Source organism: Trachypithecus francoisi, unplaced genomic scaffold (genome assembly GCF_009764315.1).
Source record: "Trachypithecus francoisi isolate TF-2019V2 unplaced genomic scaffold, Tfra_2.0 Lachesis_group2, whole genome shotgun sequence".
Taxonomy (NCBI): domain Eukaryota; kingdom Metazoa; phylum Chordata; class Mammalia; order Primates; family Cercopithecidae; genus Trachypithecus; species Trachypithecus francoisi.
In genome coordinates, this window is record NW_022681465.1 from 158,055,088 (window position 1) to 158,072,138 (window position 17,051).

Sequence of the window (17,051 nt, forward strand, 5' to 3'; positions counted from 1 at the left end):
CATTAGTCTTTAACAAGAATCAGCCTGTCCGTTGAAGGTTTGAGGGCAGGCATTGACTTCTCTAGCTAGTAAAATCCTAGGTGGCCTCTTCTTCCACTAGAGGACTATTTTGTCTACATTGAAAACCTATTGTTTAGTGCAGCCACCTTCATCACTTAGGTAGATCGTCTGGGAAACTTGTTGTAGTTTCTGTATCAGTATTTGATGCCTCATCTTGCACTTTTATGTTAATGGAAATGGGTTATTAAATCTCTTGAGCCAGTCTGCTAGCTTCAAGCTTAACTTCTGTAGCTTCCTCGCCTCTATTAGCTTTCATAGAATTGAAGAATTAGGACCTACCTCTGAATTAGGCTTTGGCTTTTTTTTTTTTTTGAGACGGAGTCTCGCTCAGTCGCCCAGGCTGGAGTGCAGTGGCGCGATCTCGGCTCACTGCAAGCTCTGTCTCCCGGGTTCCCACCATTCTCCTGCCTCAGCCTCCCAAGTAGCTGGGACTACAGGCGCCCGCCGCCATACCCAGCTGATTTTTTGCATTTTTAGTAGAGACGGGGTTTCACCGTGTTAGCCAGGATGGTCTCAATCTCCTGACCTCATGATCCACCCGCCTTGGCCTCCCAAAGTGCTGGGATTACAGGCATGAGCCACCGCTCCCGGCCAGGCTTTGGCTTTTAAGCGAATGTTGTGGCTGATTTGATCTATCCAAACCACCAAAACTTTGTCTGTATCAGCATTGAGACTGTTTGGCTTACTATTTGTGTGTTCACTGAAGTAGCATTTCTAATTTCCTTAAAGAACTTTTCCTTTGCATTTATACCTTGGCAGTTTGGTTTAAGAAACCTACCTTTAGGCCTGTCTCAGGTTTCCATGTGCCCTCTCCTAAGTTTAATAATTTCTAACTTTTTATTTAAAGTGAGAGATATGGAAGTCTTCGTTTCACTTGAACATTTGGAGGCCATTGTAGGGTTATTCATTGGCCTAATTTCAATATTGTATCTCAGGGGATAGGGAGCCCCAAGGAGAGGAAGAGACAGAATGGCTGGTCAGCAGCAGTAAGAATATATACGACATTTATTAATTTCATTGTCTTATGGGCACGGTTTGTAGTGCCCCAAAACAATAATAGTAACATCAAAGATCACTGATCAGGCGGGCGCGGTGGCTTACGCCTGTAATCCCAGCACTTTGGGAGGCCGAGGCAGGCGGATCACAAGGTCAGGAGATCGAGACCACGGTGAAACCTCCTCTCTACTAAAAATACAAAAAAAAGAAAAAAAAAATAGCTGGGTGCCGTGGCGGGCGCCTGTAGTCCCAGCTACTCAGGAGGCTGAGGCAGGAGAATGGCATGATCCTGGGAGGCGGAGCTTGCAGTGAGCCGAGATCGCGCCACTGCACTCTAGCGTGAGGGACAGAGCGAGACTCCGTCTCAAAAAAAAAAAAAAAACAAAGATCACTGATCACATATCACCATAACATACAGTAGTAATGAAAAGGTTTGAAATAATTTTAGAAGTACCAAGATGTGACAGAGAGACAAGAAGTGAGCACATGATGGTGGGAAAATGGTGCTGATAGACTTGCTCCACACAGGGTTGCCACAAAGCTTTGATTTATTAAAAAATGCAACATATGCAAAGTGCAGTCAAGTGAAGCACAGTAAAATGAGGCATGCCTGTGGTTATTGTGTGCTCTTAAGGAAATTACTGTTACTATTTTTGAGACGGAGTCTCGGAGTCTCGCTCTGTCACCCAGGCTTGAGTGCAGTGGCGTGGTCTCTGCTCACTGCAACCTCACCTCCCAGGTTCAAGTGATGATTCTCCGACCTCAGCCTCCCGAGTAGCTGGGATTACAGGTGCCCGCCACCACGCCTGGCTAATTTTTTTGTATTTTTAGTACAGATGGGGTTTCACCATGTTGGCCAGGCTGGTTTCGAAACTCCCGACCTCAAGTGATTCATCCATCTTGGCCTCCCAAAGTGCTAGGATTACAGACGTGAGCCACTGTGCTCAGCCAAAAATGATAAGTGGTTAGTGAATCTGTTGTTGATTCATGTACTTTTAAAAATTGTCTTCTGCTGGGCGCAGTGGCTGTAATCCCAGCCTTTGGGAGGCCAGGGTGGGTGGGTCACCTCAGGTCTGGAGTTCAAGACCAGCCTGGGCAAGATGGTGAAATCCTGTCTCTACTAAAAAAAAAAAAAAAAAAAAATTACCTGGGCATGGTGGCACGCACCTGTAATCCCAGCTACTCAGGAAGCTGAGGCAGGAGAACCTAAGAGGCGGAGGTTGCAGTGAACCAAGATCGTGTCATTGCACTCCAGCCCAGGCAACAAGAGCAAAACTCTGTCTCAAAAACAAAAACAAAAAACAATCGTTGTCTTCCATGAAAAACAGCATGGATGATTTATGAGGTCTAGTTTAAGCCTGCTTTGTTTGTAATTTCATGTTACTACAGTGGTTATGATGGCCTGTATTCAAGAATGTTGAGTCTGTGGGTCATTTATCTTATAGCTGATTAATAGTGGATTGGAAATAAGGTTGTGGAATTTCTGAATCCAAACCAGAATGCCGAGAGGATACTGGTAATAAGATAGTGTCCTCAGTAGCGCATGCCTGCAGTCCCAGCTACTCCGGAGACTGAGGTGGGAGGATTACTTGAGCTTGGGTGGGACATCAAGGCTGCAGTGAGCCATGATGGTGCCGCACTGCAGCCTGGACAGCAGAGCAAGAACTTGTCTCAAAAAAAAAAAAAAGAAAAAAAAAGTTTTAAAAGGTATCCTTAAAGATTGCTTTCCTTCAAGTGAATCTGCAAATTTTTTGGATTCTAGGACAGTGGGAGATGTTTAACTTCCCACAGTTACTTTGATAAGGTGTTATTAAGAGAATAGCCTCATTTCAGTTTTAACCTTGTTCTTGGAAGTTTATACCAAATTTTTGTTTGCTTGAAATTCATTCATTTCAGTCTGTACCCTTTGACTGAATTTCAGAAGAATTCTGATAAATGAAAACCAGTATGGTACTAATTATATTCTTTTTTTTTTTTTTTTTTTTGAGATGGAGTCTTGCTCTGTCACCCAGGCTGTAGTGCAATGGCATGATCTTGGGTCACTGGGTTCAAGTGATGCCCCTGCCTCAGCCTCCTGAGTAGCTAGGATTACAAGTGTGTGCCACCATTCCTGGCTTTTTAGTAGAGCCGGGGTTTCACTATGTTGGTCAGGCTGGTCTCGAGCTCCTGACCTCAAGTGATCCACCTGCCTTGGCCTCCCAAAGTGCTAGGATTATAGGTGTGAGCCACTGCGCTCAGCCCTAATTACATTCTTTTAAAAACTTTATCTTAATTTTTTTCCCAGATGTTGATCATGTTAGCTAAGAAATTTGAGGTCCTGGAAAAATGTTTTAGGGGAAGCAAAAGGTTTAGTATGTGTGATTTGCTTTTGCTTGTTCTTCAGTTCTTAATTTAGGTGATGTGAGACTTTATAGAAGTCAAAATGCCAGAGTAAAAAGGTGGTTATTAAAAATAAAAAACCTCAAATGTCAAATTTAGGTTACTTAAAAGTCTGGTTCTACCATTTACTTTGAGTATTAAATTAGACAGTTGAGATTGTGTAAACACCTTTGAAAATTATGGTTGCTAAAGGTCTGGAGGCTCTGGAGGTGATCCATAAAGTCACTCTTATTAGGTGCTTTCAGGATTTACAAGGCCTAAGTCCTTGTGATGGCACAGCTTATCTTTATTTTATTTTTAATTTTTTTTTTTTTTTTTTGAAATGGCTGTCTACCAGGCTGGAGTGTGGTGGTATGATCACGGCTCACTGCATCCTTGAACTTCTGGGCTCAGGCTATTCTCCCAGCTCAGCCTTCTGGGTACCTAAAACTTCAGTGGCTAATTTTTTTATTTTCTGTAGAGGGGTCTCAATATGTTGTTGCCCAGGCTGGCCTCTGAACTGCTGACCATCCTCCCGCTTTTGCCTTCCAAAGTGTTGGGATTACAGGCATGAGCTGCTGCACTTGCCAAAATAATTTTTTTTTTTTTTTTTTTTTTTTTTTTTTTGCGATGGAGTCTTGCTCTGTCACTCTGGCTATAGTGCAGTGAAGCCATCTTGGCTTACTGCAACCTCCGCCTCCCAGGTTCAAACGATTCTTGTGCCTCAGCTTCCCAAGTAGCTGAGATTACAGCCATGCACCACAACACCCAGCTGTTTTGTGTTTTTAGTAGAGACAGGGTTTTACCATGTTGGCCAGGCTGGTCTGGAACTCCTGACCTCAGGTGATCCACTCGCCTCAGCCTCGCAAAGTATTGGGATTTGGGATTACAGGCATGAGCCACCGCACCCAGCCCAAAATGATCTTATATATGAACATCTGTAGCTTTTATTGTTCTAGTGTTCTGGTGTAGTCTGTTTTATTGTAGTAGTAACTGAGACTGGTAAGTTGAAACCAAAAAATAAAAGAAAAACAAAAAAACCAACCAAAATCATGCTTAAAACTGGTTCTTTTCCAAGGTTGCATTTTTGTTAAGATCTACTTAATAGTTGATTGGGTGATTTTTAAATTTAATTTAATTTAATTTTTATTTTTCTTTCTCTGGTCTGAGGGGTGATTGCTTCTGCTGTATACCACTGTTAACGCCAGTGTTTAATTATACTTGTTCTGATCTGTGAAGTTTGGTAGGAAGGGAAGAAAGAGCTTTGGTTAGCTTTTCTAGATTCACAAGTTAGAAATTTCACTTAAGAGTTAGCTGTTCTTTTTATTTTAAAGGACAGTTTGATAATGTCAGCATTTAAAAATCAAACTACTAGATATACTAGTTAAGTTCACTTCATAGTATCTTCTCTCAGGAAATGTGCCTGCATATGTGTACAAAGGAGAAAATACTAGGATATATATTGCTGTAGTTTCACACCACTCTGCCATTGTAATTGGTCAGGGGATGTTCTGCCTCCCCTATGAGAAATTGACCAGCTGTCTCAATAAATGTTATATATTATTATGTATTATTAGAAAAGCAGGCTGCTGAACAATATTGTTTCTAGTTTAAAAATGCAAAGGAAAACTATTGTTTCTGTAGACATACAGTGTGTGTGTAAACTTTGTAAATAGTTTTAAAAGGATACACAGACAGTCCCCGATTTTTCGACTTAATGATGGTGTGAACGTGATAGACATTCAGTATACCCCTCAGTTTATGATGGGACTACATCCCTACATCCAGATAAGTGTATCATAAATTGAAAGCATTGTAAGCTGAAAACACACTTTTGACTTGATTGTATTTACAATAGGATTATCTGGATGCAGCTGTGTTACAAATTGAGGAGCATCTGTACATCAGGATTTTATTGGTAACTGTGCCCAAAGGGGTTGGGATTGTGCAGGGTGCTCAAAGGGAACATTTCATTTTATCTGTGCCAAATTTTTTTACAAGAATGTATTACTGGCCGGGCACGGTGGCTCAAGCCTGTAATCCCAGCACTTTGGGAGGCCGAGACGGGCGGATCACGAGGTCAGGAGATCGAGACCATCCTGGCTAACACGGTGAAACCCCGTCTCTACTAAAAATACAAAAAAAATTTAGCCGGGCGAGGTGGCGGGCGCCTGTAGTCCCAGCTACTCGGGAGGCTGAGGCGGGAGAATGGCGAGAACCCGGGAGGCAGAGCTTGCAGTGAGCTGAGATCCGGCCACTGTTCTCCAGCCTGGGCGACAGAGCAAGACTCCGTCTCAAAAAAAAAAAAAAAAGAATGTATTACTAATTTGTATAGTTTAAAAAATAGATGTGTTTATCGTTGTGATTTGCCTAAATTGAAATAACAGCAACAAATAGCATTTAGACTTAATTTTCCTTCATGATTTGAATAGAAATTTTGAGTCACTTGTAGTAAGGCAGTCCTGAAAGTCAATTTTTTATTATTCATACAGAGGAGAGCCTTGCAGGTAAACAGATGTTCACAGATGTATATTAACATTTAACTTCTGATAGATTTAAATGTGAAAATTACATCATGGCAAGATGTACACGGTATATAACCATCTGTTTTCTTATGTCATGCCCTTTTAAAACTTCTGAATAACTTTGGCAAGTTTCTTCTCAGTGTAGGACTTATTTCATTCAGTTATTTTCATTAATATATGATAGGTGCTGAAAAAACACTAGATATGGTATTAATGCCAGACAGACTTGGTAATGGAATATGCCTAGTGAATTTGTGTTTTTTCGTGATAATTAATGGGAAGCTGGAATTACCCTGGAGAGAAAAATTTCAAAATGAAGTAGGATTTGATAATAATGGGTTGTACATATTTCTTAATAGATATCTCAGGCCGTTGTAGTGGCTAATGCCTATAATCCAGCACTTTGGGAGGCAGAGGCGGGCAAATCATTTAAGCTCAGGAGTTCGAGGCCAGCCTGGACAACATGGTGAAACCTCACCTCTACAAAAAATACAAAATAGGCATAATGGTGCACACCTGTGGTCCCAGTTATTCATGGAGACTGAGGCAGGAGGATCGTTTGAACCTGGGAGGTAGAGGTTATAGTGAGCCGAGATCACGCCACTGTACTGCAGCCTGGTCTTGAACTCCTGAGCTCAAGCCGTCCACCCTCCTTAGCCCCCCAAAGTGCTGGGATTACAAGCATGAGCCACAGTGTAGATTGAAAAAAGGACAGTGGAAATTTCTTCTAAACTCAGTAAAATGTTAGGTCACTTTAGGGATGTCACTGGTTGGTAGGCATCCTGAAATAGGCTCTCAAAAATGTTTGAAGACTTGAAAATAGTGGTTCTTAAACTTGGTTGCACACTGGGGAAAGGAAGGGTTGGGGTGTTTAAAAATTATTGATGGTTTGATTCCACTCTCCACAATTGTTACTTGATTAATTAGGGGAAGGGATGGGCGTTGGTGTTTTTGTTTTTGTTTTCAAACAGAGTCTTGATCTGTCACCTAGGCTGGAGTGCAGTGATGAGATCTTGGCTCACTGCAACCTCCACCTCCCAGGTTTAAGCAGTTCTCCTGCCTCAGCCTCCCAGGTAGCTGGTACTACAGTCATGCAGCTCCATGCCTGGCTAATTTTTTTTATATTTTTAGTGGAGACGGGGTTTCACCATGATGGCCAGGCCAGCCTCAAACTCCTGACCTCAAGTGATCCGCCCACCTCGGCCTCCTAAAGTGTTGGGATTACAGGTGTGAGCCACTGGGCCTGGTTGGGCAATGGAATTTTTGATGTGCAGCTAAGATTGCATTACCAGTGCCTTGAACCCAGTCCTTGTCATCTGTGGTTGTCATGGCTCGTTAGCAACAATTCTCTGGTAATTTGTTTTGGTATCTTATGTAAAGTGGTCTCTCCCAGTTACCCTTTCCCTTTCCTTTGTGACACTTAATACAGTGTACTTTTGGCTTGGTTACTTGTTTGTGGTCCTTCTTCCCTCTACTGTAGTGGGAATGAGCCATCTTGTTTACCACTATATGTCCAGTTGCTAGCACGGGGCTTGGTACATAGTAGTCACTCAGATGGCTGAGCAAATGATTTTCTCACAGGCGTGAGCCACGGTGCCTGGCCAAAAACATGTTTATAAAAAGTCAAACAGGGCTGAGGTGAGGTAACTTATGCATGTAATCCCAAGCCTTGGGAGGATGAGGCTGGAGGATCACTTGAACCCCCCAGGAGTTCGAGAACACCTGTGCAATGTGGTAAGACCCCATCTCTATAGAGAGGTTTGTGAAAATTAGCTAGCCATGGTGGCGTGTCCCTGTGGTCCCCGCTACTGAGGTGGGAAGATTCCCTGAGCCAAGAAGATCCAGGCTATAGTGAGCTGTGATCATACCACTGCATTCCAGCCTGGGTGACAAAATGAGACCCTGTCTCAAAAAAAAGGAATCTTTGAATGCTGTATTGTAGTTAGAACTCTAAAGGTAAGGAAGTAGGTACCTGAATGTCTTGTTGCATTTTCATTGATTTTATGTGGCTGCTAACAATTAGTATTTAATTAGATGGCAATTTGATAGGTTTTTAAAAAAACTCCTGGTATTGATGATAGGAATGCACATTTTTTTTCTAGGTAACAGGGTGAGATAGCTAATGGATTATAATCGTATCTCGCTTATTTTAATGGGATCATAAATGCCTGCAATTTTATCTTAGACTGAGTCTGCCCCTTAAGTTACATTAAGTGTAAGTAAACAAATCTTTGTTAATATTGTTTAATGCCAAATGTATTGCCTTATTTTTGTCTCCCATCTGTAGGCTAAAGAAATCCTGACAAAAGAATCCAACGTGCAAGAGGTTCGATGTCCAGTCACTGTCTGTGGAGATGTGCATGGGCAATTTCATGATCTCATGGAACTGTTTAGAATTGGTGGCAAATCACCAGATACAAATTACTTGTTTATGGGAGATTATGTTGACAGAGGATATTATTCAGTTGAAACAGTTACACTGCTTGTAGCTCTTAAGGTAATTTCAGTTTTATGTTGGGGCTTGTTGAAATGGGTAAGACAGTCGTCTTGAATATTTTTTTCCCAATTATTTTCTCTATCTGAATGTTAAATAAAACAAAATTCCACATTTGGGAATGCATATGTTCAGGTTTCAGACTTACAGACTTACAAATCATAGGCGTCTGCATTCTGAGTAAGGGGATGGTACAGAATCAAAACAAAAGGAAAAGAATAAATGCGTCAGTCAAATTGTTTGAAAAAGTAGGCTGGGTGTGATGGCTTATGCCTGTAATCCCAGCACTTTGGGACGCTGAGACAGGCGGATCACCTGAGGTCAGGAGTTCGAGACCAGCCTGGAGTACATAGTGAAGCCCCATCTCTACTAAAAGTACAGAAAACTAGCCGGGGGTGGTGGTGGGTGCCTGTAATCCCAGCTACTCTGGAGGCTGAGGCAGGAGAATTGCTTGAACCTAGGAGGCAGAGGTTGCAGTGAGCTGAGATTGCGCCACTGCACGCCAGCCTGGACAACAGAGCAAGACTGTGTCTCAAAAAAAAAAAGAAAAGAATAATGTTAGAGGGCTGGTCAGATATTTTAGTTCAGTAAACTGGGGTATGGAGAGATAATATAATTAGGTTTGTGTTTTTAGATACTTTTGAAGTATTATAAATGTATAAACATACCAAATGTCAAAATGTTTACATCAGCTGGTCACGGTGACTTGTGGCTGTAATCCCAGCACTTTGGGAGGACAGGACAAGGTGGGCGTATTGCTTGAGTCCAAGAGTTTGAGACCAGCCTGGGTAACATAGTGAGACCTTGTCTACAAAAAAATAGTAGTAATAATTAACCAAGTGTGGTGGCATAGGCCTGTAGTCCCAGCTACTCAGGAGGCTGAGATGGGGAGAGTTGATTGAACCCAGGAGGTCGTGGCTGCAATGAGACTTGATCTTGCCACCCTACACTGTAGCTTGGGTTATGGTGAGACCCTGTCTCAAAAAAAAAAACTGAGGAAGAATCTTGTTCAAGTAAAAAAGATTTTTCTGAGGAAGAAATTCAAGAAAACATTTGCTGTAAATATTTAACAGTGACTATGTATGTTATGGTTTATCTCAGTTGAATAGTTTCCAGCCATTAACCATGACGGTAATAATCTAGAATAGGCTGGGTGCAGTGGTTCACACCTGTTATCTCAACACTTTGGGAGGCTGGGGAAGGCGGAGAGAATCACTTGAGTCCAGGAGTTCAAGAACAGCCTGGTCAACATAGACCCCATCTCTACAAAAAGTAAAAAAAAAAAAAAAAAAGCCAGGTACAGTGGTGTACGCTTGTAGTCTCAGCTCCTCAGGAAGCTGAGGTGGGAGGATCGCTTGAACCTGGGAGGTCAAGGCTACAGTGAGCCGTGGTGTACCACTGCACTCCAGCCGTGTGACAGAGCAAGACCCCCGTGTCTTTAAAAAACAGAACTCTAGAACAATAGAAATGATAACTGAAAAAGCAAGTTCCAAAATTACATGCATTACATGCCAGTTGTAGCTTTGCAAAATGTACCGATGATGATCTGAACATGAAGCAAAGCATGGTAAATAGCTGTTAGGGTGGCAGGCTTCCGCCTTTCCCTTTATTTTTTGTTTTTTGTTTTTTTTTTTTTTTGAGACAGAGTCTCGCTGTGTCGCCCGGGCTGGAGTGCAGTGGCGCGATCTCGGCTCACTGCAAGCTCCGCCTCCCGGGTTCCCGCCATTCTCCCGCCTCAGCCTCCGAGTAGCTGGGACTACAGGCGCCCGCCACCGCGCCCGGCTAGTTTTTTGTATTTTTTTAGTAGAGACGGGGTTTCACCCTGTTAGCCAAGAGGGTCTCGATCTCCTGACCTCGTGATCCGCCCGCCTCGGCCTCCCAAAGTGCTGGGATTACAGGCTTGAGCCACCGCGCCCGGCCTGCCTTTCCCTTTAAGTAAATTGTTTGACTTTACCTAAAAATCTTGGGGAGATTTTTTTAAAAAATTTTCCTAGGCAACAGACACATTTTTATTAAATAATATTCAAAATGATAAAATGACTGTCACACACTTTCCTAATATTAGAGAAGCAGTGAGATGTGGTTTTAGCATGAGCTGAATTTTCGTGATTAATATCTGAATTGTGTAAAATGCTACAAAATATTTTTGGAGGTGGTTATTTTCTGCAGCTGTAAAGTGAAGGAGTTGGACTAGATGGTGGAAGGTTTCTGCGGTGAGTCCAAATACTATGAAAAGAGCTAACCTGTGCTAAAAATAAAAACCCAGGATGAATCCAGTGATCAAAGAGGAATGAGTGTGCTACCTTTAAGAGTTTATGCAAGCAGCCTGGGCAACCTAGTGAGACCTCATCTCTTCAGGAAACAATTTTAGCCAGACATGGTGCCATGTGCCGTAGTCCTAGCCACTCTGGAGGCTGAGGTGGGAAGATTGCTTGAGCCTAGGAATTTGAGGCTGTGGTGAGCTACACCAGTGCGGTTGAACCTGGGTGACAGAGTGAGACCCTATCTGGGGGGGGGAAAACTTACTCATGGAGGTGTAATGGGCTGAATTGTAGCCCCCAAAATTCATTTGTCTAAGTCCTAACCCACAGCACCTCAGAATGTGACTGTATTTGGACAGGTAATTAAGGTAAAGTGGTGGGGTCACATGGTTGGACCCTAATCCAGTGTAAGTGGTATCCTTATTAGGGGTCACATGGTTGGACCCTAACCCAGTGTAAGTGGTATCCTTATTAGAGATTAGGACACAAATGGGGAGAAGATAAGACAGATGGAGAAGATGAGCATCCATAAATCAAGGAGAGAGGCCTTCAGAAGAAACCAGCTCTGCTGACATCTTGATCTTGGACTTCTGCCTCTGAAACTGTGAGGAAGTAAATTTCTGTTGTTTAAGCTGCCTGTTCTTTGATGCTTTGTTGCGGCAGCCTTAGCAAAAGAATACTGGGGGAGAGGATGTTTCTTTCAGTAAATGGTGCTGAAGCAAATGGATCAGAATGTATCGTAGATCTAAATGTAAGAGCTAAAGCTACAAAACTTCTAGAATAAAAAACCAGAAAATCTTTGTCAGGTTAGGTAAAGATTGTTAGATATAACAAAAGCACAATCCATAAAAAATTGAAAAACTGGCCGGGCGCGGTGGCTCAAGCCTGTAATCCCAGCACTTTGGGAGGCCGAGACGGGCGGATCACGAGGTCAGGAGATCGAGACCATCCTGGCTAACACAGTGAAACCCCGTTTCTACTAAAAATACAAAAACTAGCCGGGCGAGGTGGCGGGCGCCTGTAGTCCCAGCTACTCGGGAGGCTGAGGCAGGAGAATGGCGTAAACCTGGGAGGCGGAGCTTGCAGTGAGCCGAGATCCGGCCATTGCACTCCAGTCCGGGCGACAGAGCGAGACTCTGCCTCAAAAAAAAAAAAAAAAAAAAAAAATCGAAAAACTGGACTTTATCAAAATTAAGATTCTGTTTCTTCAAAAGATGATACCAGAAAAGAAGTACTTGTATTCAGATATTAGAAAACAAAAGCAAACAAACAAAAAAAACCAACTTTTATAGCTCAGTAACGAGACAGATAATTGTTAAATGGAGAAAATATTTGAATAGATACTTTACCCAAGAAGATGATACATGAGTGGTCAATGAGCACATGAAAAGCTGCTGCATATCAATTGTAATCAGGGAAATGCAAATTAAAGTAGCTGAGCTACTACTTCACACCTGTTAGAATGGTTGTAATAGTAAGGTTGATAATACCAAGTGTTGGTTAATACCGGAGATTAAACTCTTCATGCGTTGCTGGTGGGGATATAACATGGTCTAGCTACTTTGAAAAACAACTTGACGGTTTCTCAAAAAGTTAAACATTACCACGTGATCCAACAATTATATTCCTAGGAAACTTCCCAAGAGAAATGAAAGCATATGTCCATAGAAAAACTTCCACGCATATGATTATGGCAACATTATTCATAGTAGCCAGAAACCTCGGTAACATAATTACCAGTTCATCTTACCTGTGAATAGAGAAACAAAAAATGGTATAGGCATACAGTGAAGGACTGTGCAACTGTGAAAAGGAACAAACCACTGATCTATGCCATTACATGGGTGAGCCTCAAAAATATTCTAGGTGATATGTAGCCAAAAGACTACATTTTGTATTCCATTTATATGACGTTTCTAGAAAAGACAAACTCAAGACAGAAAGTAAATCAGTGGTTGCCAGGAGCTAGAGTGGGAGTGGAGAGTGACTGCATTAGGGATCTTTTTGGGATAATGGAAAGGTTCTAAAACTGGATTGTGGTGATATTGCATAACTATAAATTTGTGAAAAATTATTGAACTGTAAAGTAATTTATGTGGTTTTGTATGCCATTGATGATGTTTGGTATAAAGTTAGTGGTAGGCCGGGCGCGGTGGCTCAAGCCTGTAATCCCAGCACTTTGGGAGGCCGAGATGGGCGGATCACAAGGTGAGGAGATCGAGACCATCCTGGCTAACATGGTGAAACCCTGTCTCCACTAAAAAATACAAAAAACTAGCCGGGCGAGGTGGCGGGCGCCCGTAGTCCCAGCTACTCAGGAGGCTGAGGCAGGAGAATGGCGTAAACCCGGGAGGCGGAGCTTGCAGTGAGATGAGATCCGGCCACTGCACTCCAGCCTGGGTGACAGAGCGAGACTCCGTCTCCAAAAAAAAAAAAAAAAAGTTGGTGGTAGAGGGAGTTTGATCTTAGTTGAGATGATGTGGGCAAACATCCCATGGGCATTTAAACACTTTGTAGCACTGTGGTTTTGGTTCAGTATGATATGAGGGTGTGTGCTGTTTTTTCAACAAAATTGTAACTGCATTTTTTTTCTGTAGAAAGTTTCTTGAATTTTCATTGGCTTTTGAAAGACCTAGTTGTTTATGTTTTGCGTTTTGTTGTTTTAGGTTCGTTACCGTGAGCGCATCACCATTCTTCGAGGGAATCATGAGAGCAGACAGATCACACAAGTTTATGGTTTCTATGATGAGTGTTTAAGAAAATATGGAAATGCAAATGTATGGAAATATTTTACAGATCTTTTTGACTATCTTCCTCTCACTGCCTTGGTGGATGGGCAGGTATGTGGATCTAAAACTCATTGCTGATTATTTCAGAGAATCAACTTCCTTTAATGTTCAGGTGCTCCTGACTCTTTCCACTGTTATACCTCTTTAGGGATATTTTTTAGTAGATATTGATAGCATTCATTCAAATTTTAAACAATTAATTTGACAAATGTGTCCAACTTTTTAAAGTGCATTATTCTTTATATCAGGCACTGAACTGTATGATGGGATCACAAGGGTGGATGATGTAGCCCATTTATTCTCTCGGACTGTTTTTGGACAAGTCTGGGAGATGTAAGGAACTAATTATTGTGCACACAAAAGAACTTATAATAAAATTTTATGAGTACAAAGATACTAGTCTCTGGCAGGGGGCAGGAGTGATATCCAAAAAGTTTTCTCAAAGGAGCTATTTGAGGTGGAGTCTGGGTGTGACAGTGATGTTCTATTAGGAAGAATGGGAGTGTACTCAATAGTTTAGAGTGGGCTGGAGCAAAGCTGAATCCTGCAAAGTCAAGCCTCATTCAGGCAGAGCACAGAAACACCAGAGGGGCCAAGTGACGGGGGTGTCCAGCTCATTTTTTAAAAATGTTTATAGAGACACTTAAAAAATGTTTATAGAGACACAGGGTGTTGCTGTGTTGCTCAGGCTGGTCTCAAACTCCTGGCCTCAAGCAGTCCTCCTGCCTCAGCTTCCCCAAGTGCTGGGGTTACAGGCATGAGCCACTGTGCCCAGCCAAGAATGTTCACAAATTTTTTAGGTGAGGCTAACCTTTTAAACCACTCTTTCCAGATCTTCTGTCTACATGGTGGTCTCTCGCCATCTATAGATACACTGGATCATATCAGAGCACTTGATCGCCTACAGGAAGTTCCCCATGAGGTATGACTTATTTGATAAAATCTTTCCAAAAAACTTATTAGGGAGTGGAGAGGTTTAATTATAAGTTCATTAGATATATTCTCTCTTATAATTCTCAAAAACAACTTGAGGTGTGAACACTCCTGTCTGCCCTATTGTTCAGAAGAAGCTGACGTTAAGAAACCTGCCAAGATCACAACAGCTGTAGAGCTGGGCTTATTAGGACCTAGGTTGTCTGTCTTTGACTCTGAAATTTGTATAGGCAGATTAATTAGGGCATGTTGCTGCTGGGCCCCATGGATGTCAGCTGTGTCTCATAAAGTCTACTGGAAAATACATCTTACTTGATGCAGATGTTTGACTTCAACTGCACAATCTATTAGCATTGTCCACAAACATCACTCAAAGAGGGTGACTTAGGGTGCTGCTTCTGATGAATTACTCAAATAATGTGTTAACCATGTTTGTAAAAGGCATTTTATAACTTGAAGTTATTTTTTAGGGTCCAATGTGTGACTTGCTGTGGTCAGATCCAGATGACCGTGGTGGTTGGGGAATATCTCCTCGAGGAGCTGGTTACACCTTTGGGCAAGATATTTCAGAGACATTTAATCATGCCAATGGCCTCACGTTGGTGTCAAGAGCTCACCAGCTAGTGATGGAGGTATGCTTCTATTCTTTGAAATATGACTTGTATTTTAATGAACTTAAGGAAAGAAGATATTAGGGAGTTTTAAATTAATGACATTTGTGAGAAATTCCATCTATTCCTTCTGATGAGTTTACCATTATAGCCTGAGCCTTTTCAGTAGATGCACACTACTAGAATTAAAAGCTCAAGTTGTTGATTACAATGAATCCATCAACATTTTTCCAGAGAAATCTGAATGATTAGGAAGTACTTGGGATTTAAGAGTGGGAAAGTAAGATGTAGGGAGTTGGGGTGTGTATATAATATTTTATGATCCCAATGTCATTTCATATATTTAACATGTATGTATGTAGGAGAGACTGGAAAGAAATACACCAAAATGTTCTAAGTGGTCCTTTGGATGGTAGGACTATAGGTGATTTGAAAGAAGAGAAGGGAAAGAGGCAAAGGTTCTTGACATGCACACTGATTAGCATGTTTTTAAAATAAGGTCCTAATTAGATTAATACTAGTACAACTCTGTGGTTATCAATAAAATCTGACTTTGCTAAAGATAAATTTGTGAACAATACTAAACAAAAAGTAACAAAAGTAGCTCATGCATTCAGATGGATGGATTTTGAGGAAACAAGGCTGGAGATCCTAGAGGCATATCGCGTTTGTTCCTGGGCAGTGAACAACTTACAGGCCTTTACCTGTAACTGACAAAATTGGTAAGGTTCTGGTCTCCAGGATTAGGTATCTACTTCTCTAGGGAATGGCCGCTTAAATACTCATTCTTAAATCGTGTTTTAGGACCACTGCAATAGAAGAGGCTAATGAGACACTATCATTTACAGCAAGGCAGATACATGAGAAGCAGTTCATTCTTTGGTGGTCGCCGCTGTTTGTTAAAGGCTTTTTTTTCCTTTCTTTGTAGTACTAAAAGCAAGTTTTGTAATTAGGGGGAAAACAAATACATACATATCTTACAGGTTGTATGAAGTACAGCAAATTATTAAGTCATCCAGAAAAAAAGCATTAACATTTCTTAAGCCCCTTTGGCAGGGGTGGGAATGAGTAGAGATTTTTTTCTCTCTTGAGTGAAGTAGCATTTAGTGAATTGAGGGAGTAAAGTAAGATTTTTCCTCGTTTTCCTTGTAGGGATATAACTGGTGCCATGACCGGAATGTAGTAACGATTTTCAGTGCTCCAAACTATTGTTATCGTTGTGGTAACCAAGCTGCAATCATGGAACTTGACGATACTCTAAAATACTCTTTGTAAGTATTTCTACTTGAACATTTTATTGCATTACTGAATATGTAGGTTTTTGGTTTGTTTGTTTATTTTGAGAGAGAGGGTGTCACTATATTGCCCAGTCTTACCTCAAACTCCTAGGCTGAAGTGATCCTTTCACCTTGGCCTCCTAGAGTGTTGGTGTTACAAGTATAAGATACAGTGCCGGCCAGGCACGGTGGCTCAGGCCTGGAATCCCAGCACTTTGGGAGGCCAAGGCGGGCGGATCACAAGGTCAGGAGATCGAGACCATCCTGGCTAACATAGTGAAACCCCGTCTCTGCTAAAAATACAAAAAATTAGCCAGGTGTGGTGGTGGGTGCCTATAGTCCCAGCTACTCAGGAGGCTGAGGCGGGAGAATGGTGTGAACTTACAGTGAGCCGAGATCGCACAACTGCACTCCAGACTGGGCGACAGAGCGAGAGTCTGTCTCAAAAAAAAAAAAAGATACAGTGCCCAGCCTGAATACATAGTTAAATGTGAGGTTTAAGAGTTTAAGGGGGCCAGGCACAGTGGCTCACGCCTGTAATCCGAGCACTTTGGGAGGCTCAGGCGGGTGGATCACCTGAGGTCAGGAATTCGAGATAAGCCTGACCAACATGGTGAAACCCCGTCTCTACTAAAAATACAAAAATTAGCCCAACGTGGTGGCGCATGCCTGTAATCCTAGCTACTTAGGAGGCTGAGGCAGGAGAATCGCTTGAACCTGGAAGGCAGAGGTTGCAGTGAGCCAAGA

The 17,051-nt window shown here is 42.1% G+C and overlaps 1 protein-coding gene across 1 annotated transcript in view; it reads left to right on the forward strand.

Moving 5' to 3' along the window:
- Window positions 1-17,051, forward strand: part of PPP2CA (protein phosphatase 2 catalytic subunit alpha) — a 32,198-nt gene that overhangs the window by 13,251 nt on the left and 1,896 nt on the right. Inside the window, exons 2-6 of the mRNA XM_033181204.1 lie at window positions 8,227-8,436; window positions 13,361-13,534; window positions 14,316-14,405; window positions 14,887-15,048; window positions 16,180-16,298. Coding sequence (XP_033037095.1) covers window positions 8,227-8,436; window positions 13,361-13,534; window positions 14,316-14,405; window positions 14,887-15,048; window positions 16,180-16,298 — 755 coding nt within the window. The remainder of the gene's footprint in view (window positions 1-8,226; window positions 8,437-13,360; window positions 13,535-14,315; window positions 14,406-14,886; window positions 15,049-16,179; window positions 16,299-17,051) is intronic.